At 44.2% G+C, this 25,242-nt stretch overlaps 1 protein-coding gene and 1 pseudogene across 1 annotated transcript in view; both read left to right on the forward strand.

The window, feature by feature from the left end:
- Positions 1-25,242, forward strand: part of LOC136648455 (uncharacterized) — a 238,375-nt gene that overhangs the window by 51,245 nt on the left and 161,888 nt on the right. The window contains exon 4 of the mRNA XM_066624567.1: positions 7,472-7,519. Within this exon, the coding sequence (XP_066480664.1) occupies positions 7,472-7,519 (48 nt within the window). The remainder of the gene's footprint in view (positions 1-7,471; positions 7,520-25,242) is intronic.
- On the forward strand, positions 8,977-9,096 carry LOC136649945 (5S ribosomal RNA; annotated as a pseudogene).

A 25,242-nucleotide genomic window follows, 5' to 3' on the forward strand; every position in this document is an offset into this window, starting at 1 on the left:
ATGTGTGGTTCTTCACCCTCAACTGCACAAGACACTTTGGAGGGAAATTAGGCTGACAGATAGGACCTGGTCTAAGCGAACTTCATGACTAATGGGGATTTGAACCTAGGTCTCCCAAGTCTGAGGTCAGGGTCTACATGATTTGTTCACAAAAACACCATGATCAGTTTGTTGAACGCAGCTTTCCATACCGAAAGGGCTGTTTTATGTATCAATTGTATACTATCTGCTTAAGGAGGCCTTTGGGGCTAAGTTGCTACATATTGAATTATTCTTTATTCTTATTACTTACACACACACACAGAGAGAGAGAGATCCATTACTCTCTTTTGGAAAAGCACATTTCCAGAACAAAATTAAATATTAAAATTTAATTTAATATAAAGTGAGTTCCCAATGTTCCAGCTCACTCTTCCAACTTTCTCTCACAATCTAGTGTGACCAAGGAAGAGAACCCAGATAGGAGCAGCCTAACTATTCAACTGAGCCAGGGGTGTCCCCAGTCATGTCCCCAGGCACACCATTTAGCAACACAACTTCCACCCCAGTTGTGTCCCCAGGCATACCATTTAGCTTTCTCTTATACACGTGAATTCTAGGGTGAAAAGAATTCTAGGGTAAATTCTAGGTGCCTTTTACTTGAGGACACAGTTGGGATAAATGAAAAACCTGCCTTCCCTCCATTTGTGCTAGTTAAAGGAACAATAAACAAGGGCAAGGGCTAAACCTGCATGTTCTTTATAATGTATAACTCAGAACAGCCAAAATGGTTTTCCCAGGTGGTCTCGCATGCAGGCTCTCTCTAGAACCAGAACCATTTAGCTTTAGCAAGATTCATGGATCGCATGCCTTCAGAAGATGGTTTTGGTACGGGTTCACTATGAAAACAAAATGATTAGTGAAGATTGCAACGTGGCTGTAGTTAATCCCTCCCTTATTTAATTCATATGCAAGAAGTCTCTGTTTGCTGATGTTTTGCTTGTTATTTAGGCTATTTTCAATAACTTAAACATAAATGGTGGGCAAAACTGCACTTATTCTAAGGGTTCGTTTTTTTAAAATTGATGATTATTTACAGCATGTGTGAAGAAGCAGTTGCTTTCCCCCCTCCCCTCTGTTCAGCCTCCCTTCACATTCTGTATTTTGACTGCTAGGCTGTGAACAAGATGATGGACCCATGGGGCAAAATGAAGAATTTCTCTGTTGTCGTTTTTTATTTCCACTGCAGTTTTTGAAGTTTCAAAATGCAGATTTGTGCATTTCAACTGCTGTGAGATGGAGTACTTTCCCTCCATTCTTTACAGCTGCTGGAATATGCCTCTCCCTTCTTGGCTGTAAAAGTGAAACTGCAAGATCTGATTATACAGCACAGTGAATGTTTTGCCATAGTTAGTGATGGACACGATGGACAAGAACCATACAGGAAAAATGGTTCCTATGTATTGGAATAGTAAATCAGAATGCTTTTGTGTTGGGTTATCCTCTTGGTTGTCATATAATACAAGGAACTCATATTTCAAAATTAACTGAAGGTTTCTTTCCTGATACCTCCTATACTTGCTTGCTTGCCAACCGTGCTTCCTTTTACATATCTGCGCTTATATTTAGAATCATTAGCAAGTGGCAAGATAGGTGCTGTAAATGCTAATGATATAATTACCAAGTCAGAGCAACCAGAGAGATGATGCACTTGGAAACTCTACCAAACTCCTATTAGGGAATTAAAAAGTACAGGCAAGCAATTGTGAACATCCCATTTACAGTTCACTGCCAGCGGAGTGATAATGTGAAGATGAAAGTGGTTTGTTTTCCTGTGTCACTGATTGCATGGTGTACACTGCTTGTACATCTGCTATATTCTCAGGCCATATCTTCAAATGATTATGCTGGTTTTAACCATTATTCTCTCCTGAGGGTATTCTGGGAACTGTAGTTGTGTGAAGAAGGATCTCTGTCAATCCTCAGTGCTTCACCAAACTGCAGTTCCTGAATTGTCTGGTGGAAGCCAGGCAAACCTAACCTGTATAAAACATGTGGCAGGAGGGCCTGATATCTTGGTCCTGGGTCAGGGTAGCCCTGTCTCCTTCCAAAGCTGCCTTTTATCCTTGGATGTCTCATGATCCAAATGCAGCTCAGCTGTGTGCTACCTCATTAGTTCCAAATTAGGCTCAGGTGAGCCATCCCTTCAGTCCATGTCCATTCAAAGTCCCATCAAGGTCAAATGAAGCTCAGGTGTCCATCCAGGTCTCCATTGGCCTTGATTGATTACAGCTGTGGAGCCAGCCCTGCCCTTCCCAGAGCTGTCAAACAGCTGTCAAAACAGGGAATCACTGTCAACACCACATCATCCACCTGATGATCTTCTGATCTTCCATTACACAGATTCAACAAGTTATAATAACTTGAAGGCCAAGTGAATAGGCCTGCTTGAATTCGCAGACAGATGCTGTGCTGTCAAATGGATGTTTGACAGGAATCCAGGTCCATCAACTTTTTTTTCAGAGTGGTTCTCAATTCCAGCTTCCATTTCTGATGGGGTGAGACATTCAGGATAGTTTCAGGAAAAATCTTCATCTGTAGTGGCCCTAAGCTAACTGCTAGCATCTAAATATCTGGGTTGAGCTGAAAACTGTATGGCTAAAGGGCGATGTTCTTCCTTTAGAACAGGGGTGGGCAAACTTTCCACTTTAGGGATCCTGGACCTTTAACAATTGTATAAAAGAGGGAATTTCAGCAGGTGCAGCTTCTCATTTCACAGATGACAAACTGCACCTGCTGAAATTTTCTCTCCTACACAATTGTTAAAGGCCCAGGATCCCTAAAGTGGAAAGTTTGCCCACCCTTGCTTTAGAGCAGCCAATCTCAACCTTTTCTGGCTCCCCTTGGGAGCTTTTCCCAGGTTTCAATCCCCACCACCCATCAAACAAGGATACAACACGAACAGATAAACATAAAATAATTTATTATTTTCAGTTTTCAGTCTGTGAACCAAATGTGCCAGGGCACCTCAGGGGACCATATGGCTTCCATTGAAAATGGCCGCTTTAGAGCATGTTCTCAGTGGTCAAGAATGAACCAGTTTCATTGCAACTGTTCCTCCTCCAAAGCTGTGTAATCGTTTTTTTCATACGTACCGCTCATTTCTACTCTTCTTTACTTCAGTCTTTTTCCATTCTTGCCGAAGTGCTCTGAATCTCTTTCTCCTTGTCAGGAAAAAAACAACACAGACAGTATTAGAATGGTAAAATCTAGTGACTGAGCTGAATGGCTGAGCAGAGATTTGAACTGGGACCTCTAAATGACCAAACCTCATAGTCTACAGAGGGTTCCATAGTGGCTCCCAGTGGACCCATTGCATGTCATAGCCCCACACAGTGATCCCCACCTGACCTTTAAAAGGAGTTTGAAAAAAAAAGAATCAAATATTCACGTTCTTTCTAGTTTTTGCTGAGAATAAATGAAGAAAACAGTCGTTTAAATGAGAGCATGAAGGCCCCTGGGAGACATCACTCTAACTGTGCCAAGGATCTTTTTTTCTTCTTCTTATGCATTTCTTTATTAATAAAAACCACATTTTGTTTGTAAAACAAAACAGATTGGTCCAGTGGCACAAAACAATAATGTAGTGAGGGCTCTAGTTCATTAAACTAGGAATACAGGGATTGGGTTACTAATTTGATGCTTTTAATTTCATGTTATAAATTACATCGTTTCAGAATGTGGGAGAAAAATATTTCCCGTGACAGTGGCTACCTACAGACTGGAAGGCTGGATATTCCCCTGGAGAAAAGAAAAGTGGAAAGAGGTGCCAAGGAACTGATTTGCTGACGTGGTTCCTCAGGAACATCGCACAAAGCGTGTAGATCAAGAAATAGCTTCATAAGTAGTCTTCATAAAACACCAAGTGTTTTTTGTTCTTTTTTAATGAGAAGTTTTCTAAAGCTGTTAGGAAACCCCCCCCCCCCCACACACACACACAAAAGGCCTCTAAGAGGAATTTTATCAGGGGGTACAAAGTTTCTTTTGGGTCCCTTCCCAAAGAGGGAGGAGGAGGTGAAACAGAGTGGGGAGGTGGCAATGGGGGCAGAATGGGGGCAAAACAGGAAAGGGAAAGGTGGCAATAGCTGGAATAATCTTTGAAGCCCAGGCCTACCAGTCTTCCCAATGCAGAGCTCACGTCTACCTGCCTGCCCGGAGTTAGCAACTAGATACAGAGATACAGAAAACCAAACACACTCCTAAGTCTCTCTAAAAATTTTCAAATAGAGAAAATCATTGCAGGAGATTAGTATTTAGGCTCACACTAGAATGGCAAGGGTCCTGTGTATACCAGAACCGACTTTTGCAGCACCTGTAGGCCCACAGCGGTGCCCCTGAGCTCCTCTACACTCCTTCATGGTAAGCAGGTCCACAAGCCAAAGAGCTACTGTAGCAGGTCAGTTTCCTCCCAGATGTGACACTTTTAAGGAATGTATGCATTCCTGGGCCTGGTGTGTACGGTTTGTGGCAGAAGTTGCTGCCATGTTGTCACGGTAATGCCCCCAGCATCCCACGTGGGTAGTGAGTCCGGTGAGATTGGAAAATGTAAGATTCCAGGAAATTTCTGGGCCCCCTTTCTGACCCTGGGCCTGGGTACAAATTATGCCCTTTACCCACTATCCTAGGCCCTGTGCGCACGCGCGCACGCACACACACAAGGCCAGGATATGGAGCAGGGAACACCTCAAGCATATTATCAGTGGGAGAAAAATGAAAAAATGAAAGCACTACCTTTCATAAATCCTGTGTTTTCAGTGCATTTCTGTATTAACTTTTCTAATGTCCATCCAGCGTGGGAACAGAGACTCTGGAGATCTCCTTGGGGGAAGGGGATAGTCAGGTAGTCATTTAGATGCAGGAGAAGGCACCAGGATGCGGGTTGTGTCTTGCTGTCTTGTTTGAAGCACTTGGTGGGCCACTGTGAGACACAGGAAGCTGGACTAGATGGGCCGTTGGCCTGATCCAGTGGGGGGTCTTCTTATGTTCTTATTTATGTTCTTATGTTATCTCCTACCTCAGGTAAAGCCCCAGAAACCTCTGTGGGGCTACTCAGATCCACACAAGATATACCATTAGCACAAATCCAGGCCACCCTGTGTCAGGCTTCCAGGCCTGGGAGGAAGGATGGGATGCAAAAGTATCCACAGTCGCCATCCCCACCCCTCCTGGGCCTGAACTACCTTTCACCTCCCCAGAACAACAACCCATACCCCAGTTCCATCCCAGTTCCATCCCCCACTACCACCCAGCAGAGAGCCCACCTTCTCTGGCAGGTAAAGGCCTCCAAGTGGTGGCAGCAGGCTGGCAGAGGCCTTTGCACCAGCACCACAGGCCTCCATACTGTTGCAACATGGCATATGGCATGTTTGCAACAGTACGCATGCCTGTTCTACTGGTGCTCGCAGGCAGAGGATTGGGCCATCAGTGTTTCTAAGGGTTAGCAAACGTTTCTTGTCATCATTTTGTTTGTTTTATCAAACAGGATTTCCGAATAGATAAGCAAGATCTCAAGAAGATATATTGATACTGTCTAGCACTTCTTCTTAAGATGAGAAAGCAGAGGCACTTCCTGTCCTCCTTCTTCCCTGTCATTACATGGAGCACCACTGTGGTGTTGTGGTTAGAATATCAGAGTAGGATCTGTGACACTTGGATTCAATTCCCCGCTCAGTCAAGGATGTCCTTGGGCCAATCACTATCTCAGGAATGTTGTGAAGATAAAAGAGGGGTGAACAAAGTACCGTATTTTTTGCTCCATAAGACACACTTCCCCCCCCAAAAAAGTGGGGGGGGGGAAGTGTGTGCGTCTTATGGAGCGAATACTGCAAAAAAGAGTGCACGTTGGGGACCTTAATGATGCCATAGGGAAGCCTGCAGCCAGATCAGAAAGGGAAGCCGGGACTGGGCTAGGCTGGCTGCTGCCCTCACGCCGGCGAGAGCTCGCTTCCCGCCCGCCTCTCGCTCTGCCCGCTGCCGGGCTCGGCTGGGAGCCGCCGCTGCCGCCGCCAGGAGATGCGCTGCCACCGCAGAGCCACTGCTGGTGCTGCCGCCTGGGGCGCCGGCGGGGCTGTAGGGCGAGCGGCAGCGCACGTGCCCGGCCCGGCCCGCTCTCCACCCACGGGCGTGCCCGGTCCCTGTGCCAGGCGGGCTTTCTCAGAGCCAGCCAGGCGTCCAGGGGAGGGACGCTGCCTGCCCGCTGGAAGAAGGGGGCTGGGGCACTGCCGCTCCGCCGTCCCACCTCGCAGGGCTGTTGGGAAGAGGCAGCGCTTCTCCCGCACGGGGCGAGGATCCCTCCCTCCACAGCAGCTCTGTGCATGAGTCACCCTTCACCTGCCGCTGCCTGGCTCCGCAGCTGCTGGGACCGCGCGAGGCTTCGCCCACCCGGGTGGTACCCGCAGTATCCTGTTTTCCTCCTCTAAAAACTAGGTGTGTCTTATGGTCAGGTGCGTCTTATGGAGCGAAAAATATGGTATACTGCCCAATGTGCCTTTGACGAAAGGTGGAATAAGTAATAGTTATTTGGATCCCTACCTATAGCTTGAGGGTGTTCCATAGATCTGACATGTTGATTTGGCTCACTGAAACCTCTACTTTAGACAGAATTGCATTAGTTCTAATATTCCAGAGATACAAGTACTTGAAATAGAATGTCGTAGTAGCCACTGCAATCTTTAGGCAGAAAAGTATACATATCCTTAATCAAAACTTATAAGAGAAGAGATGGCTGCACGGATTCAATTTGTCTGAACCTAAACCCAGTAAGGGGAGGAAGTACAAGTTATGTCAGTTGGTATTATTTGAGTAATGCCCATTTAACATGTCTGGAACTGTTTCTATATTTGTAAAACTGTCTCATGAGATAACAGTCTGTGTGTCCTGCGTTCGTGAATTAATTTCCTGAAGTCATCAAGTACAATAAACACCAGGCACTGCTGTTGCTCAACCTGAATTCATGTTAGTGGGCCTTGCACAGAATCCCATGTTTAGTGATTTCAGTTTTGTATCCAAAAAATGATGGCCACAAAAGAAGCAATGCTTTTTGAATGGTTTATCCCACCAAAAACTGCACGAGATTCCATTTCTCTTTGAGACTGAACACCATAAACTTGATTATTTCTCAAGGCTCAGAGAGGCTCCACAGTCCTGAGTTCTCTTTTAAGCTGATTGTCCATTATCTTTTTGAGCTTTATTGACTTGAAGACTAATTAAGAGCATTAGCATAAATTGAAAAAATTAAAATGCAAGAATAGTGCCAATTATCACATGTGAACCACATTCTGGAACTGTAAAACATTCATTTTTCATTACAGATCTGGCCCTGTGAGGCCTTAATACTGCCAAGCCAATAATGCAAATGCATTTTCATGTGTACATTTTTTTCTTCCACCGGACACATTTTTTAAGGTCAGCTTCATTCCTCTTTTTCTTACAGGGCCCTCCCATCAGCGGTACTCCAAGATGCAAAGTGTGCACAGCTGAGGTAAGTCATCCACGTTTTTGACTTGAAGAGTTGCATTGTAAGACTCTCAGTGGAGAGGAACAGGAAATCAGTAATCCCCTGGGAGAGAATTTGCCTGCCATTGTGGTGAAAAGTGTGAGCTGGCAAGCTGGAAGTCCCTGCTTCAACTTCACTTGTCACAAAGTCACAAGGTGGTCTTAGAAAAGCCACTAACATCTGATCTGTGCCTGCATCTATAATATGGAGATAATACTGTTATATGTATTTGTGTTATATTGTGGTATTGTGATAGCAGCCCAGCCCTATCTCCTGCAGGTCCACAGCTTGCGGCCGCACTAAAAGAGTGCACACTATGTGCTATGGGGGTGGTGGGAGGGAGCCAGACAGCCAGTAAGAGGTAAGTAAAGACTTGTTTACTTATCTCCTGATAGACTTCCTGATCTCCTATGGGTTTCCTCTGACCCACACCAGCTATATTGCTGGCATAAATCTGAGCAGAGAAAGGGGGCATGTCAGGTTGCCTCCTGGTGCACACTCTCTGTCCCCTGAGTTGCCCCAGTTTTTGTCTTTCCACACTCCAAACCTCTCCTAAGCTGCCCATGGCCCACCCCCACCCCCATCTTACCTGCTTGCCTTCCTTTATCTCCTCTGGTGCAGGCAGGGTCCATTGACGGCAGTCAAACAGAGCTGCTGACCATTTGCACCACTATCTCTGATGCATTTAGGAACGGCACACCATTTATAGTTGTCAGCAGCTCTCCATCCCTTTCTGAAGATGCTAGGTCACAGGATTTGAACATCTGACCTTCTGCAGGCAAAGCATGTGCTTTTTCATTGCAGTGCAGCTTCTCCCAAAGGCCCCTTTCACCGCTTGCCTTGCGTCACCACAGCTTTTAAGGCCTTCTGAGATAATGTTTGAAATGCACTTCAGTGTATTGAATATATAAATGCAAAGTATTATAGCGCATGACAACAACATGTCTACATGAATGCTATACCAGTAATATTTGTTATATCTATTCTGTGCTGGTGAAAGTTCTGGTATTGCTAGTAGCCAATGGTATCATTTAAGAGCAATGGTGAGAGCAAATGTGGTCCAGTTGATTGAAATTCAGGGATACATCACACAATACTGGAAATGGAACTGACTGTATCTGTTATTGAGACGCACATCTGGCAAAACACAGATAACCCAGCCAGTGATTTTCTATTTGGAATCGGATGCATACTCTTATTGGCCAATATGCTATAAATGACCAGACGACCTTTCCCACATTAAAAAAAAAAAAATCAGATGCTTACAACCAAAATTGTGCTCCATCGTTAATACAGAAATGCTGAACATGGTCCAGGCCAACAGCACTGTCCTGTGCAACATCAAACGGGTGTTGTAGCACACATTTTGATGCATGTTGAAGTTCAGTGTATAAGTGCCCAATCTTATTCCCCCCCCATACAAATGCAGCAATGCCAAAATGGCTGGCAGCAACTGTTACCCTGCACATGCCTGATCTCATCTGATCTCAGAAGCTAAGCAGGGTCAGGCCTGGTTAGTACTTGGATGGGAGACCGCCTGGGAATACCGGGTGCTGTAGGCTTCTACCATAGTCTTTCGAGACTGAAGGTTGCCAACCAATGCCAAAATGGCTACTGCTGCATCCTGTAGAGGGCAGGTCTCCTCCGGGTAAGGGAACAATGGGAGTACGCCTCCATGCTGTGGGGGCTCCAATTGGACCTGCGCTAGTTAAATAGCTGGCACAGGTCCACATAGACCCCTGTTGTGGGATCAGGACCAGGAAGGCGGTTAAGATTCAGCAGCTGCTGCGGCTGCCAAACCTGCCCCCTTCTTGGACCCAATCCATCCACCCTCTTCCTGGTCACCACCACATTCCGCTCTCCCCAACCCCTCCCGCATTCCATCATATTGTGATTTGTGGGCAGCTCTGGATCTACTGGCGCAGACAGTATCCTGGCAACGCTCTACTCTGTATACTGCTGGAGCACCTTTTCCAACTAATGCCGACTGCTTTACGGCAGACAGCGCCAGCAAAAGAGGTGCTCTGATGATGGTCAGCCCCTTTAGGCTTGGGCCATAAGTGTCCTGTGCTATTTAAGGTACTAAAAGTAGACCTTTAGTTTGTATTTATTTAATAACTTTATTTTCACAATACTTGTCACAAGGCCTTTTGCTCTTCAGCATGTAATCCACTAATTCAAACAGCACTTCAGTCATCAACTGCTACTTTCACAGGTGCGTCAAGTGAAGCAATCATTGTGACAGTTGCAGGTAGGGGTATTGTGAAGGGATCGCTTGAGGGCTTGTTCTGCTAGAGCATGTTTACCTCAGTGGACGTATCTATCTTGGGTGCCATCATGATTACTCATCTGGATATTATTTACATCAAGTAGGGCTGCATAATTTCTTCTGTGGATGAAGGATAGGAGGACGAAGGCAGGCGTATGCAATGAGGAGTATGTAGTAAATGCCCATGGAAGTCTGGAGATGACTAATTGCACAGCATGCATCAAACAAAATGGGCTGCATGTTGTAATGGCCAAGCTAGATATGCCGCAAATTGGGAGCTATGGAGGCACCACTTCTCCCATGAGGTTGAATCTGGCAGCATACCAAGGTCATTTAGCTCCCAGTGCCAATAAATTTTTGGTACGTCCCCTATGACAAAATTCTTTTTAGTAATTGTAATAACATGAAATGAATAATACAAATGACCAGAGAAGAATTGCAGACAATGAACATTTTCTTTTATTGAACATTGAATAGATATTATTATTATTATTATTATTATTATTAACAGTATTTATATACCGCTTTTCAACGGAAAGTTCAGAAAACGGTTTACAGAGAAAAATCAACTCACCAATGACTAGATATAAATATATAGATTTGCTAACTTTGTAAGTTTGTATATGTATATTTATATATAACTTTGTAACTTCATATATATAATCATACCAATAAACAATAGAAAAATAGGTTTGAAAGAAATAAGTTTTCTTCTTGCTAAAGAAGTTTAAGCATCTTGAGGTGACCTCTTGGACACACCCCTGTGGCCTGGCACCAGGGGCTGCCCCCCCACCTTCATATGCCACTGGTTGAATCAGTGGCTGAGGCTTGTACCAACAGATAATGAAGCCATATCTCGTGTAGCACATTAAGAGAAGAACTCTTTAAACCTGACCCTCCACATGGAATGTATAAGAGGTGATTTGTAATTTGTAAATCAAGATGGAGCTACAGACATGGACCAGAGAAGTTGAAATTGTCAGGTTTGAACTTGTCTTAAATATCAGACATATATGCCAATCTCAATTGCTGTGAGTTTGTAAGAGGCTGGGACCTACACTGCTTCCATCAGCATTATCTATGTCTTCTCCCCTTGTAAATTCAAATCCAAACATATTTTTGCAAAGACTTCATAAGACTCAAGGTGAATTAGAATTTTGGTATCCTTATTAATCTCACAGAGGGAATAAGAACACCATGCTAAGATTCCAAATACTGCATGTTTATGCTCTCATGGTTTGCAGAATGGTTGAGGTGCAGATGTTCAAAGCAATCATCAAACAAGATGTAAAACAGCATATGAAGTTATATGCCCAGGCCAGTGAAAGGTGGGTTCATTTGAAAGATAACAGGACATTTTCAGCAGGAACTATGTTAACAGGATTACAAAGCATCTGGCCTTCCAGGAGGGATCAGATTGCACAGCCCACCTTCCCTCCTGAAAGAAGGTAGCAAGTAATGTCAACCAGATGTAAGGAAGGCTTGCAGAAAGCCAGAAGTGTAAAGAAACTAGAGCTTTCCATCTTCAAGACTGTAAGGATCATGGGATCCTTGTCATGTAGAGCGAAGATAATGCAAAACAGATAAGTCACTATATCAGCAGAACTGGAAGCAAATTTCAATTTAAATAACATGTTTTAGGCCAAAACCCTACCCCATACACATGCAGAAACTTTTTGACAGAGATCCAAAGATTTGATACTATTAATGGGTTCAATACTCATTCTCTACTTGACAAGACATTGGTGATGCAACTTCCCCCTCCCCCCACACACACATTTTGAAATTATGGAATTAGTCCTGCCAATCACTCTTCAATCTAGATGTTGAGTTTCCTAAGTTAAGACTTCAAGTTGGAACAGTATATTTGGGGGGATGGGAACTGCTCTGACCATCCTAGGGATGTGCCAGTTTCACAACTACTGAGTTGCTCCATATTCTTGACCTACCCAGTTCTCCTCAAAACCGCCTTTCTAAGGAAAAGATATCTGTACAACTCCTTTTTCATTTGTAAACAAGAGCGTGACTTATTGGAACACTCCCATGACTTTAAAGGGCATCTTGGGATGTGGCTGATGTTGACCTCAATGGCTGGAATCCAAAAGCACCATTCTACCAGCAAAAAAACCTCTGCACTGACAGAAGAGTTGCTTCCAAGCCTGCAGAACAGAGTTGTGCAAGAAAAAAAAAGAGTTGTGCAGAACAGAGTTGTGATCCCAACAGACAACTCCTTCCATTTACAAGATCTCTCTTCAGGACCTTTCTATGGCTCACAATAGTTCATAACATCACCTGCCTGAATCTTCCTTTTTCATTGTGTTTTGTGCATGCAACTCTTGATGTTTTGGTACAGTGCTGCAGGAAGTCTTCCATTAAATGCCCACACAAGTAATCTCAGGATAGCCCTAATACATTTTTTCCTTCTACTCATAGTTCCTTGAATCCAAGCCAAGATATTTTGCTGTCTTAGGCAACATCATGGCATGGTAGAGAACTCAAGAGTTAGGGCAAAATACCTAAGGAACCTCACAGCAGCCAAGACATAAGGACTCAGTGGACCAGAAATTGATACAGACCACAACAAAAAAGATTTGAAGAAAAAAAACCTGAATTCTGGCTGTTGTTTGCTTATCATGTTGGGCTTCCAACCCATGAATTCAGGCTGGGGATCAGTCTCAAAGACATCAAAGGTGTTCAGAGTTTTGGCCTAGAGAGCTGCCCCTTTGCTCTAGGAGTTAATCTTTCTGAAAAAATCAAAGCAGGTGACCATGTCCCTGTACAAAAGGTTCAGCTTCAACAAACTGCAAGAACGCCGTGTGACCTGAAAGACTTTGCATACAAGCAAAACCCATGAGAATATTTTTTTGTTCCTGCTACGATTATAAACTTTACATAGTTAGACTTTCACAGAGTTATGTAATCCTATCTGGTAGTTAATGAAGTGCTGGATGTTCAGAAAATAACTGCGATGTTATTTTGCCCGTGGTGTGTTTTTCCATATAAGGATTAATGTTAGTGCTAATTCACTGGTGTTCTGTGATCTCTATTGTGCTGTAATAAGAATACTTAGCGCTTTTCACTTATAAAAACCCACTTTGCAAACATCTCATTATGAATCTTCACAACAACCCTGTGACACAGGTATGTGGGTCAATTCAAAGCTCTGTTTTAATAAACCTCCAGTGCTCAAGCAAATTACAAAATGTGAAGTCATTAAATCCACTTAAAAGAAAGAACATTCGTGAACAAAGCCTCAGCTTATTCATTACAGTCGAGCGAGGAAAGAGACCGAGAACTGTTGTAGTGATTACCAATGGTAACATTTACAGAAGGCCACAACAATGGTTAGATTAAACACAGAGCTGGAAGGGAATCCAAAGATCATCGTGTCTGGTCCCATGTTCCTAAAGCCATAGGATTCCTCAGACCTCCCCAGCTCCATGCCCCAGGGCAAAGGTCTGTGATGGCACTCCTGAGACATGCCCTTACCCCCCTGCGCAAATCTACCCCCCCCCCCACTCATCTGGAGTGAAACGGAGCCTTGTGCAACTCCAGAACACACCGGGAAGCCTCCTGAAGCTTTCCAGCACTCTAAAACTGTGCTTCTGACAAACTGCAAGCACAGTTTTCAGTTGTGTCAGGAGCTTCAGTGAAGCTTCCGCATGGTCCGAGAGCATGTAAGGCTCAGCGCCTGGGGCATTTGCCCCTTTCACTTAATGGCAGGTCCACCACTATGTACCAGCTCAGTTTCTTGCCCTTAAATATGAAGAATGAATGAATCCGGCATCCAGATTATGTAGTTTACCATAAAGAGCAAAGGAATAATAAATTAATGATCAAGCGAACACAGGGGCCCAACCCTAAAGGTGCCTATTCAAAAATCATTCCAATATCTGAAGATAAGGAAGGCAAGCCCAGATCTGAGAGGAGAAGCGGGGAAAATTAACCATCACTATGTTCCATTCCTCCACCCAGTCCTTCCAGCATCCCTGCCGTAGGCATGCAGGCTTCTGCAAGGCAGCGTTTAACAAATCCTTAATCCTTTCTCCAAGTTTTGCCAGCAGATTCATGAATAGAAGCACCTCAATGAGTTCCACACTCCTTCCCGTGAAGTGAGCCCTTTTTTGAGATCTGAGAATATTCACTGAAACTGTTATTCCCCCCCACCCCCACCCCCATCTTGGCTACATGGGTTTGCTGATTCAATGGTTAGGAGACCAACAATACACTACTATATGATCTGGAGGTCCTCACCTCATACATACTTTTACCCTCCAGGATACGCAAAGGCATAAGAGCAAGCAGAACACAAATCCTTCTGTTTGCTGGCGTTGTTGTCATCGTTGTCAGGTTGTAGTTCCATCATCCAAGAAGAATGTGTTGGGTGTAGGAATGTCTGAGTGTGTGACTAGTGATAGATGATAAAGCAATGTCTTAATCAAGAAATTATTCTGGAGTCCTGTGAAAAATGACATAGATTTGCAAATGGAGTGGGTTTGGAAGAAGAATAAAAGTGTGGCATCTCATTCTTTGGAACGTGTTCTGCTTTAGGAGAAGTAGTGGAGAGAATGGTCAACATTTTTCTAAAATGGTTCCTAATGGACAGTAAGTGGATCACTTGTTGCAACACAATACCCTTTCACTAATCAAGGCCTCTGTAACCTGGATCCACATTTTAGATGGGCCTCATGTCCCACCCAACACCCATATCAGAAACACCTTCTTAATATTGGGGAGTGGCATCACTAGGATTTGCGTCACCCAGTGCGGGAGGCCTGCGCATCACCCCATGCAGTGGGCGGGGCAACACCCCCAGGTGGTGGGCGTGGTTATGTGCCACCGCCCCGCCCCCACTGGTTTTTTGGCTGTACCTTTTGTTAGAACACAGATATTTCAATGTGGCTTGTTTCATTGCATTCTGCATGGAATTACACATTGATTGATATATAACATGATGGGATTATTCCTCCAAACTCTGATCTTAGTGATTTTGAAAACTTGTAGAATCACACACACACACACCCCGTGTCAACTTACTAACACCTTATTGCAGCACTTCTCAAACCTTTAGCACTGGGACACACTTTTTAGAATGACAATCTGTCCAGGACCCATTGGAAGTGATATCATGGCCAGAAGTGACATCATCAAGCAAAATAAATAATTATAAATAATTAAATTAAAAGAAATAATTAAATAAGGGGGAGCCAGTCCTGTTCCACCAAGTGAATCTACTCTGAAGTAATAGTGGTCATAGTGGTCAATGGGGTTTACTCTCAGGAAAGTGTGGGTAGGATTGCAGCCTGTGAGCCCAATCCTATGCATGTCTGCTCTGAAGTAAGTCCCATAGTGGTCAATGGAGCATACTCTGTAGTCTGCCTGCAATAACAACCCCCAAAAAGAATCAGTGAGATCTTCAGCCCTCCCCAGTGCCCAGTTTAAAGTTCTTCTATTTCAGGCATATCAAGAAAAAGACCCACCTGGCTTTGCAAGTGCAAAATAGAAAACTTCCCCTTACCAGCTCAAGCCTCTTTTTTGTCCTTTTTTTTGGAGAGGGGGGGCAGCCTTCTGTTGCGCTCCAGCTCCATTAGATTGGGACCATTCTGGTGTCCTTATATCCCCCTTTGCCTGGTCTGACCACCAGCCAAGGCATGTCTGCCTACTCACGAGTAACACAACTATGTGGCTGAGTTTGCTTTCCATAGAACTCAATAGACTGCAGGAGGGAGGGAGGGACTTCCTTCTCAGGTGTTTTGGGGGTTGCATTCATTGGATCAGGACCACTCTGACGTCCTTGGAGTCCTCTCTGCCTGCCCTTGCCGATGGACTAGGGCAATCTCGCCTACTCACGAGTAAACGCAGCCATGTGGCTTCGTTTCCAGCTTAATAGACTGGGACGGGACCTCCTTCTTGGGTGTTTTTTTGGGGCTGCATTCTTTGGATCAGGACCATTCTGGTGTCGTTGGATTCCTCTCCACCTGCCCTTTCCAAAGGACTAAGGCAAGTCTGCCTACTCGTGAGTAAACACACAATACGGCTCACTTTCACTTTCCATAGGGATCCATTCATTTTTTTCCTTCTGGTTTTTTGGCCATAACTTTTGAATGAAAGGAGCGATTTCAATTCCGATTTTTGCATTGCACTCCGCTGGGAATTTCGCATCCAATGGTGTATGGCATGGCATGGTAGCTCCTAATGCCGCGAAGTTAGCGTGTCCTACCCCCAGGCGCGTCACCTGGTGGGGCCCGCACCCCCTGCACCCCCCTAGCGACGCCAGTGATATTGGGCCAAGTCTCAAACAGCTTGTTGCAATGCAGCTATGTTTTGTTTAATCCTATGGTTGGGATGTGCTTCTGGTTGTTCTGTTTCTGAATTTTGCTGATTGGTGCCCTGTTGGTAATGATAATAGGTTGTATCCAGAAAACATTTGACATGACTAAGGGCTCAATCCTATCCAACTTTCCAGCACCGGTGTCACCCAATATAGCCCCAAGGTAAAGGAACAAATGTTCCCATACCTTACAGAGGTCTCTGTGACTGCTACTCCAACACAGGAAGCAGTAGCATACCCCACAAGCATAGCAGCACTGGCACTGGAAAATTAGATAGGACTGGGCCCCGAGTATTCTTGAAATCAATGAGATGTTAGTTGAAGACCCCCTCATTTCAGTGTGACTTAGGGATCCTAACTTTCTTAGGATACAACCCACTGAATTGTTTTTTTAAACTTTTTTAACAATGAATTGGCTGTTTTAAAGGTCTGCTACATGGCCAGAAAGGTAGAATAACGAAGAGCCCAAACCTGAGCTGCCCGGGGCTCACGGCTGCGGGGGCACCAAAAATGGCTGCCATCGCATCCTGCACACCCAAGGCAGCCGCCAGAGGCACCTTGGGAGAAGAGGATTTTCATCCCCTTTCCCCAGATAAGCACAGTAGCCCCGCAATGGGGTTACTCAATTCACTGCTGACAGTGATGGAAAAGCCGCCGTGTTGGGCAGCAAGCCCAACACAGAGGCTTTGGATTCAGTGGAACAAAGCTCCACTAGTCCTGCCTCCCCCCTGCCCTCTCCCCACCTTCCGCCCCATCATGCCTCCTCTCTGCCCTCTCCCTGCCTGCCTCCCCCCTCCTTGGAACATCTCTTCCCCGCCTCCCCCCACGTCCCCACTTACCTCTCTGCTGCTCCGCAGTCTGTGCAACTGCTGAGTGGCAGAGGCCGGGCACCCACCTGGCGCTAGCCCAGTGCTGGTGCTTGCCCAACATTAGGGCTAACAATTGTGCCTTATGGCACATTTGCAACAGTGCATGCCAGCGATAAGCCAGCATGTGGAGCTAAGGATTGGGCTGTTAGTAACTTATCCAACTTTCCAGCACTGGTGCAACCTCAATGCAGCCTTGAGGTAAGGGAACAAATATTCTCATACCTTGAGGAGGCCTCTGTGACTGCCTCCCCACCACAGGATGCAGTGCATACCCCATTGGCACAGAAGCACCGGCACTGGAAAATTGGATAGGATTGGGCCCTAACTAAGTTAATGCAGCAAATCTCAAACTCTCAAGGAGTGCTTGACTCTCAACTCTCAAGGAGAGTTTGAGAACCAGTAAGTTTGTGGGGGAGGGGGCAGCAATGTGATTACCATGATCATGCTGCTACCAGGATGGAAAGGGGTGTTTTCAAAACTAAATTGGGGGTCACGAAACATTGTAATGGAAATGTGCAAGATCCCTCAAGGAGCTAGGGTGTGGTGTCAACAGTGCCCCTTGCTCTGGCAGGCAAGCATAGGGTTAACCCCCGGGCTTTAACTAGTAGTGGATATGCTGCACAGCTGCAGCCACTAAAAGCAACCAGGTCATTAAGGGATAAAAGTAGCACCTGAAGAAGGGAGAGTTTGGTGGGTGTAGAAGGAAGGAGTTTGGAGAGACTGAGAGAGCAAGAGCTTGGAGGAGAGAGATGGATTAATGGCCTGAGGAACTAGTGGACTGGCTGATGAACCACTGGACCTGCTGACTGACTAATGGACAGATAGGTGAATGGACTTCTGAGGATTGCTGGAACAGAGACTGCTGGAGCACTGGAGATTGGTGGACCAAGTTGTTGCTGTGGTGGCTGGAGAAGCTGCTGGCAGAAGATAGGAAGAAGGAGGACCTCTGCAGGTTGAACAGGCAAGCTACTCTGGTGGTGAGGTCCAACAGTGCTGCAGTGCAGGAGCAGGGCCACTGTTGGAGAACACAGGGGAGCTAATTAGCTTAAAGTGGGCATAAGTTCTCCAGTTGAAGCTTGGACTGGGAATTTGGCAAAACAAACAAGAAGTGGGTTTTGTTTTGTTTTTTACAGTACTTTGAAGGCATGGGGAGGGCTGCAGCCTGCATCCTCCAAAGAGCCATAGCAACCCCAAACCAAGTTATAAAACCTCCTTCCTTCCTGGCAACAGCACAGCCATGGCAATCTGCCAATTTCTTGGCAGCTCCCCTTAAGGGGGAATGTCCTCCCCTTAAGGGGGAATGGCCTGGTGAGTTGTGATTCACCAGTTTGAGAACCACTGAGTTAATGCATTTATGTTTCAATGCTGGCTTCAGAGCAAAGGAAGTGCAGTCACTCCATTGGGAGACTTGATTTCTCCATGCTTGTTGTAAGATGTCTTGGCTACCTCTAGTCTAAAAAAAACAGGAATTTAAGCTAAATAACCATCCTTCAGGGAGCAACTTGTTCACATTTACGTGTGTGCAGTAAGTGTTCCAACCAGTCTCACCTGAAGCTTGAACTCTGCCTCTGAAAAGTATTTAATTCCTCTTAATTTGCACTTCACCAAGTGTGAATTAAGTTTTCTATACTGGTCTCTCTGAACTCCTCAGAGATTTGAGTGCCTGTCCTCGAATCTTGGCCTTTCCTAAATTATAAAGATTTAGAGTAAATACAGAAGCCCTTTTAGTTGTTTGTTCAGGGTAGGACAACCCCTATGGGGGGCAGCTGGTATGCCCCAACCTTTAGCCCACAAATGTTTGTTCAGTGTCTGAATCTATCATTTGCACATAGGCTTGCTTTGGACACTGAAGGAAATCACATTCAACCAGTGGCAAACCTTGCTGCTATGATGCTGCCTCACAGAAATATAATTTTAGGATTGGTTTTAATATCATCTTTGTATTTAAAAGCTAATGTAGTCAAGAGTTTATAAATTATAGCTTCTGATCAACTGGAGAATGCATGATTTGAATACAAGTTATTCTAGCATATTTTATGTTTTAGGCTGCAATACTATGCATGTTTACCTGGAAGTAGGCTCTGTTGAATTAATGGGGTTTACTTCTGAGTAAACATTCATATTTTCCTCTATTGGACAGTGTGGAGGTGTCTTAAATTGCATATAAATGGAAATGTGATTATGTCATTTGTCTGCATGCAAGACAGAGTCTTTTCTGTGGCAGCCCCCAGTGCAAAAACTCTTAACTTTAGGGAAACTCTAACCTCTTCTCTTTGCTTTTAAAAGACAAACCTTGATTCCACCAGCTTTGGGTTTGCAAAGCTGAGCCACCTGTATGTCCTGGGGCTATTTAGTGAAAGGCAGGATAGAAATGATGATGAATAATTTCTATCCAGCACAAAGTTCTGATGTGTGCTTGGGGCAAGATTATCTGGAAAGCTCTAAAATTCTAAAGGTAATTAAAATGCAAGCTTTGCAATGGAGGGTAAGGTTTCACTTTACAAACCAGAAACCAGTAATATCCCTTTAAATCTCACCATAATGTGGTAGACAAGGGAAATTGGGATACCTCATGCCTGTTACCTTCAGGGTCCTGTTGTCCACCCTCTCTCAACTGCTGTGGTGAGCAGGATGCAAGGTATGCTGTCCCACATACCTTGGAGAGAGAGAGGTGGGTGCTAGAACTGCAGAGAGGATGGGTGGGAGGAGCCATGGCTGCCTTGGTTTCCATTGTAGAGGCAGACTTAAAGGGCTGTGCCCAGTATCCAAGATGAAAAGTGAAAAACCTCCATTAAAATTATGCCATGCCCCAGAAATATATTACAAGAACCATTGACTTGTAAACTGTACCAAAGCCATCCACTTGAGAGTTAGAGTGGTGTCACAGTGAGACAGACTTGGGAGACCCAGGTTCAAATCCCCACCCAGACCTCAAGCTCACTTGGATGACCCCAGACTAACCAACCTCTCCTAGTTGCACCTACTTAACAAGGTTGTGAGAATGAATCTAGGGGCAGGGAAGCCATGAATGCCACCCCATTGAAGGGGGGGGGAGAACTAGGTACTAAAATAAGGACAAGCCCATAAATAGCCACAAAACCCAAATATGTTGTCATTGGCAATGTTGGCATCATTGACCTACATAATTTCTTAATCTTTTCATAAGATTCTGGCTGTTAGTACTAAGACGATGATTAGGTCCTTGCCTGTTTGACTGTGAAGGAGGGATTACATTATCCATGTTAATCATTGTCAGTGAAACGGGGAAGAAGTCACTGCTTCAGCAAAGGATTGTTTGTGTGCTGTGCATTAAGCAGAGGTAATGATCTGATTGCATTGTATGGTTACTCTGATCATAAGATCTGGGTATTTTAAGTGCACAGATAATAATCAACTGTATGCTGCCATTGCCATGCTATTAATAGAGCTAGTATTCACCCTCTGTTTATATTCTGCTTTATGATGTGCTCTTAACCATGGCGGTTTTTACCATGTAGTCATTCGTTGAATGCTGTCTCCATGCCATGCCCTTGCCATTTCACACTGCACTATTAAGTGTGTGTGTGTGTGTGTGTGTGTGTGTGTGTGGTTTTTCTTTCCTAGGAAGGTCTTGAAATGTGGGGCATTATGTATGAGTTATGCTAATTTGTTAGGGCAATGAATACATTAATTTCATTAGTAAATGGCCTCAAAGCAATAATTACCAGTGTAGGTGTGTCAGAAACGATCATGTTCAGCTTTGCCAGTTAATTATTAAGATTTTGTTCTGAGGGACCCAGATTTGACATCCGACTTTAGTCTAGCCATAAATAAACTTGCAAATACAGAAGGAAGAAGATGCAAAGCCAAGAAGTTGTTTTGATCTTTTGCATGCCCTTTTCTTGTCCTGTGGTAGCTGCCGATCAGGTGCCAGAAGAATTGGTGTCAGTGATGTAAAGTTAGCATTATATGTCTGCCCCAAAAGGTACATTGTCCCCATAATTACAATTGCACTTTTCTGTCCTTCTTGTCTTTCTGTACATTACAGCAAGTCAATAGATTCCGTGGGTGATTGTTTAATTGTGCAGGGTTAAATCTGCAATTGGAACACTTGACTTTTAATACTGATCTTTTAACAAAATTGGACTTGGCTCAAAAGATGTTATTGCTTTTCTTAATGGCCCAGTACTCAAGCTCGCCAAGCCAGCTTGTAAATACCTAGAATGTTGCTTCAGTCTTTAGCTTTGCAGGCCAATGATTCCAGCGCAAATGATTCGAACTGGGTTACCATGGATATTTCTGGGCATTCCTTGTCACTCTCACTGTAAGAAATGATGGTTGCCTCCATATGGCTTTATCTGTCTTCATAAATATGCATTTATTAACTGGCATGGACATGTTGAGCTCTGGCTTTGGACTTTGTGGACTACACCTATGCTTGGGGGAAATTTCTGCCCAAACTGTTTTCCAGGAAATTATGAGAACTCAAACATACACTCCGTTCCCAACATAAGTATCCATTCCATTTCAGACTTCTTTCTGGAAGTTGGAACATGTGTATCTTGAAACGGCTCTTGCCAGCCCACTACTACCAAGCCTACATAAAAGCAACACAAAGGATTACTGTGCCTGCACAAATGTACCAAAGCAGCTGTCTGTAGCTCATACCTCTGTAAGTTGGACATCTGTAACTTGAGGATTCAGTGTACCAAATTGAAATGCATTTCTTGTAGAGCTAAATCAGAAGCTAGTGAATTTCCAAAAAACCTGGCATTTTGCAGATAGAAATGTATGCGCCTGAGGATTTTAAGCATGAATGTTCTACCCATTGACTACAATATAGCCAGTTGGATAAATATTTATATTCACACTGATTATGTGAATCAGGCCCAAATGTAATATGCTATTAAAAATCATGAGTTAAATTGGCCTGATTGGTGACCTGGTTCATGGGCTCTATCTTGATAAAAAGGACTACCTACTACCATAGCCTGCTCACACTAGGTTCTTCTTTAGGACCCATGCTATGTGGCCTTCCACTATATCATCTGTGGTGATGGATGGTTACAAGGCCTCTTCTGCAGTGACACCAAGATTGCAGAACCCCTTCTTAGGGAGTTATATATTGCTGCTTTTTTGGTGGCTTCTAGGTTGCCCCCAAATATGATACTTTTTCCAAGAGATTTGGGGGCTCACAAATGACTTGTCATTTTTAATCTGAATGTTGCTGTAGAGGTTTCTGCTGTTTTTCTTGGTTTTAGTAGTTTCTTCTCTGTTGGAACCTCATTTTGATTATGCATTACGAAATTTATATTGTCATTAACTACCTTGTGAGTCCATATGGATTGCAAGGCAAAATATAAACATTTTTGTTAATAAAACTGATTTTTTAAGATGGTGGACTTTACTTGAATAAATTATTGATAAATTTGTGATAAATTATACTGTAATTCTGTTGATCATAAACTGTCAACTTCCTGTTGTATGTTATGGTCCAGTCTTATTGGGCCCAGCTGCCAGTGGAAAGCATATTTCACTGGTGGGGACTGCCTCATGGCAATTGTAGAAAACATTCCAGCAGGGCTGAGAATTGTGTGCTGCAGGAATGCCAGCAGGAAAGCTGGAGCATTCCTGCACTCACCAGTGCATTGCTCTAGACCCACTGGAGCAGGTAGGACATAGAAGATGGATGAGACAGGGGTGGGGGAGGGCAGAACAAGGTGGAGATGGGGTTGAAGAGGATGGAACAGGGTGGTGATGGGGATAAGGGAAGGATGGATCGGGTCCTGGAAGGAACTGGGTCTGGTGGCAGTGGTGGCTGCCCTATTCCCAGACCTGATACTGCCGTAAGGTATCAAATTCACTAGTGCAGGTACAAGTAGATCCATCAGTGCTATGCAGGCTTACCCTAGGTAAGAGAACAAATATTCCCTTGCTCAGAGGAGACCTCTGCAACTCCCTCCCCCTTCAGAAATCCGGAGGTAGTCATTTTGGCTTCAGAGCATTAGTGGGGGGGGGGAATAGAATTGGGCTGTTACCAGTTAGGATTGTTCAATTATGCTAGATCCTGCCTCAGTGCATGGGTAAGTCATTGATTTTCATTCAAACAGTGGGCATGAGAAATGCAAAAAAAAAAAAAAAAAAAAATCATTTGTAACATTTAAAATATGGGCATGACCTTGGTGTTTCCAGTGCAGGTTAATAAGCATTTAGTAACATAAAAGGGATTGTTAAGCCATAGTTTTCACTCAAACGCTACTAAAATTCATTTACTTATAGAATTTCATATACATTACAATAAACAGCTTTACTTTCTGCGGACATTTTACATCCACCTTCAGAGAAAGCTTCAGGAGTGGGGAGAGGCTGTACTGCCATGTGGATTTAATTCTTGAAGTTTGAAAGGGAAAAATACTAGAAGACAATACAGTAGCTGAGCCAACAACCGTTCAGTCACACAGGCACATGCACAAAGAGAGATCCTACCAAATCCTGGAGATCAACTGAAGCTGCAAAGAGGAAATTTAGAATGATCCTCCCACCTCTATTAGAAGGCCTTTCTACTGAGAAATTCATAGGTATTCCCAGTAGAGCACTTACTACTAACTAATAAAAACCTAATGCCGTTTTAATCTTTTATTGAAGGATGGGAAATGTTTTCTTTAAAAAACTTTTAAGAAGACCATTCTTACTGTCTCTGTTACGGACCACCTTCCTTATCTCTCCTAACCAATCACAGTTGCTTCCTAAGGACTTTCTTCACTTAGAGGGTCCTTGGGGGGCAAGTGTGTTTGACCAGGAGGGCTGGGGGAGGAGGAAGTGCCCATGTGGGCATCATCAGCCAGGTAAGATTAGGAAGAGGCTGGAAGCGAGAGCACATATTACATGGGGAAAGGAAAGGTGCAAATGCCATGGGGAAGAGCCCAACTATAGACCAGGATGGATGCAAGGGCCCAAACCCTCATTCCGTAGCCCAGTGGACCCTAACACACCCATTTATGAAGATGCCATTGCTTTTTCCTGCTTCTTTCTGGTAACATCTCCAATAACCTGATCCATTACATTTGATCAACAAAGCCATAACTAATGGTCCCGGTGCCCAGGGCAATGATGTCATGTTGTCATGCTTCGTCTCTTCTGGGTTCATCTGGATCAGGAGGAGCTGCTGTTGATGGCCTCTTAGCAGTGTGGCTGCCAACCTCATTTCTTCTCCTGTGGGGAGGTTCGTCTCAAGTGGGAGCCTCCACCGGAGAAGGAATGGCAGGCATATTGGGAGCCACATCATGAAGCAGTGCTCACTGCCAGCAGCTCTTCCTTCTCCAGAGAAGACGACCCAGGGCAGATGCTCCACAGGCACGGCCTTAGTTACACCTCTGTACCTATCCCATCACTACCATAACTGGTGGAGGTACACAATGCAACCATGTCATGTGCTGTGTCCTACTAGGTCTTAACCTCAAGAATTAGATCTGGAGTTGCAGTGGTTCTGTGACTCTCGTAACATCTATCTCCATCTTTGGCTGTCTTCATATGACCTGTACAAGTTTTCCAGTTTACTTTTGTGGGTGCACCCGTGGCGTATATGTATAATTTTGATCAAATATCTTGGTGTCATGATGTGGTGGTATTAATCTGAACTGGCTGGCTAAAGACCAGAATATGATTTATGATACAAGAAGTTTCCTTTATTAAATAGTGCAAAACCTGTGGTTAAGCTGTGAGAATTGTAAAATGAGGGTCATTAAGTAATAAACCTTGTGTTTCCAGCACAGCGCATTATACTGCTGTATCCTGATTTGTATGCGGGATAGCTGATGTTACTTATGTCTTGTTAAATGTTTATGCATTTAATTTGACACTTATTCACCTGCATCTGTCTTTCCAGCTAGTATAGAATGATAGATACCAGGGAAAAAGAGAAAATGGCAATTGAACTTTTCTCTATTAGGAGGTGGACATTAGCATTGTTAGCTTTAGTGTTGGTTTATTAGAACTATTTAGCTTAAAGGGCAGAAGGCAATCTAACAGCTATAGAAAAGTGAAATAATTTTTGTTCTTGAGGTTATTTTAATGTAGGGAGGATAAATCTGCAAGTACTTCTTTGATCACACATGTTATTGCCACTGTTTTCTCCCGTTGAAGGGCAGAACTACATATTACAATAAATATGGAACTGCTGCGGAAACCTGCCCATTCTACTCCCACCCTCCCTACCAGACTTCCACTCCCTACTCAGTCTTACCTGCGGCAGCAGATGTTC

Source organism: Tiliqua scincoides, chromosome 4 (assembly GCF_035046505.1).
Source record: "Tiliqua scincoides isolate rTilSci1 chromosome 4, rTilSci1.hap2, whole genome shotgun sequence".
NCBI classification, from domain to species: Eukaryota; Metazoa; Chordata; class Lepidosauria; order Squamata; family Scincidae; genus Tiliqua; species Tiliqua scincoides.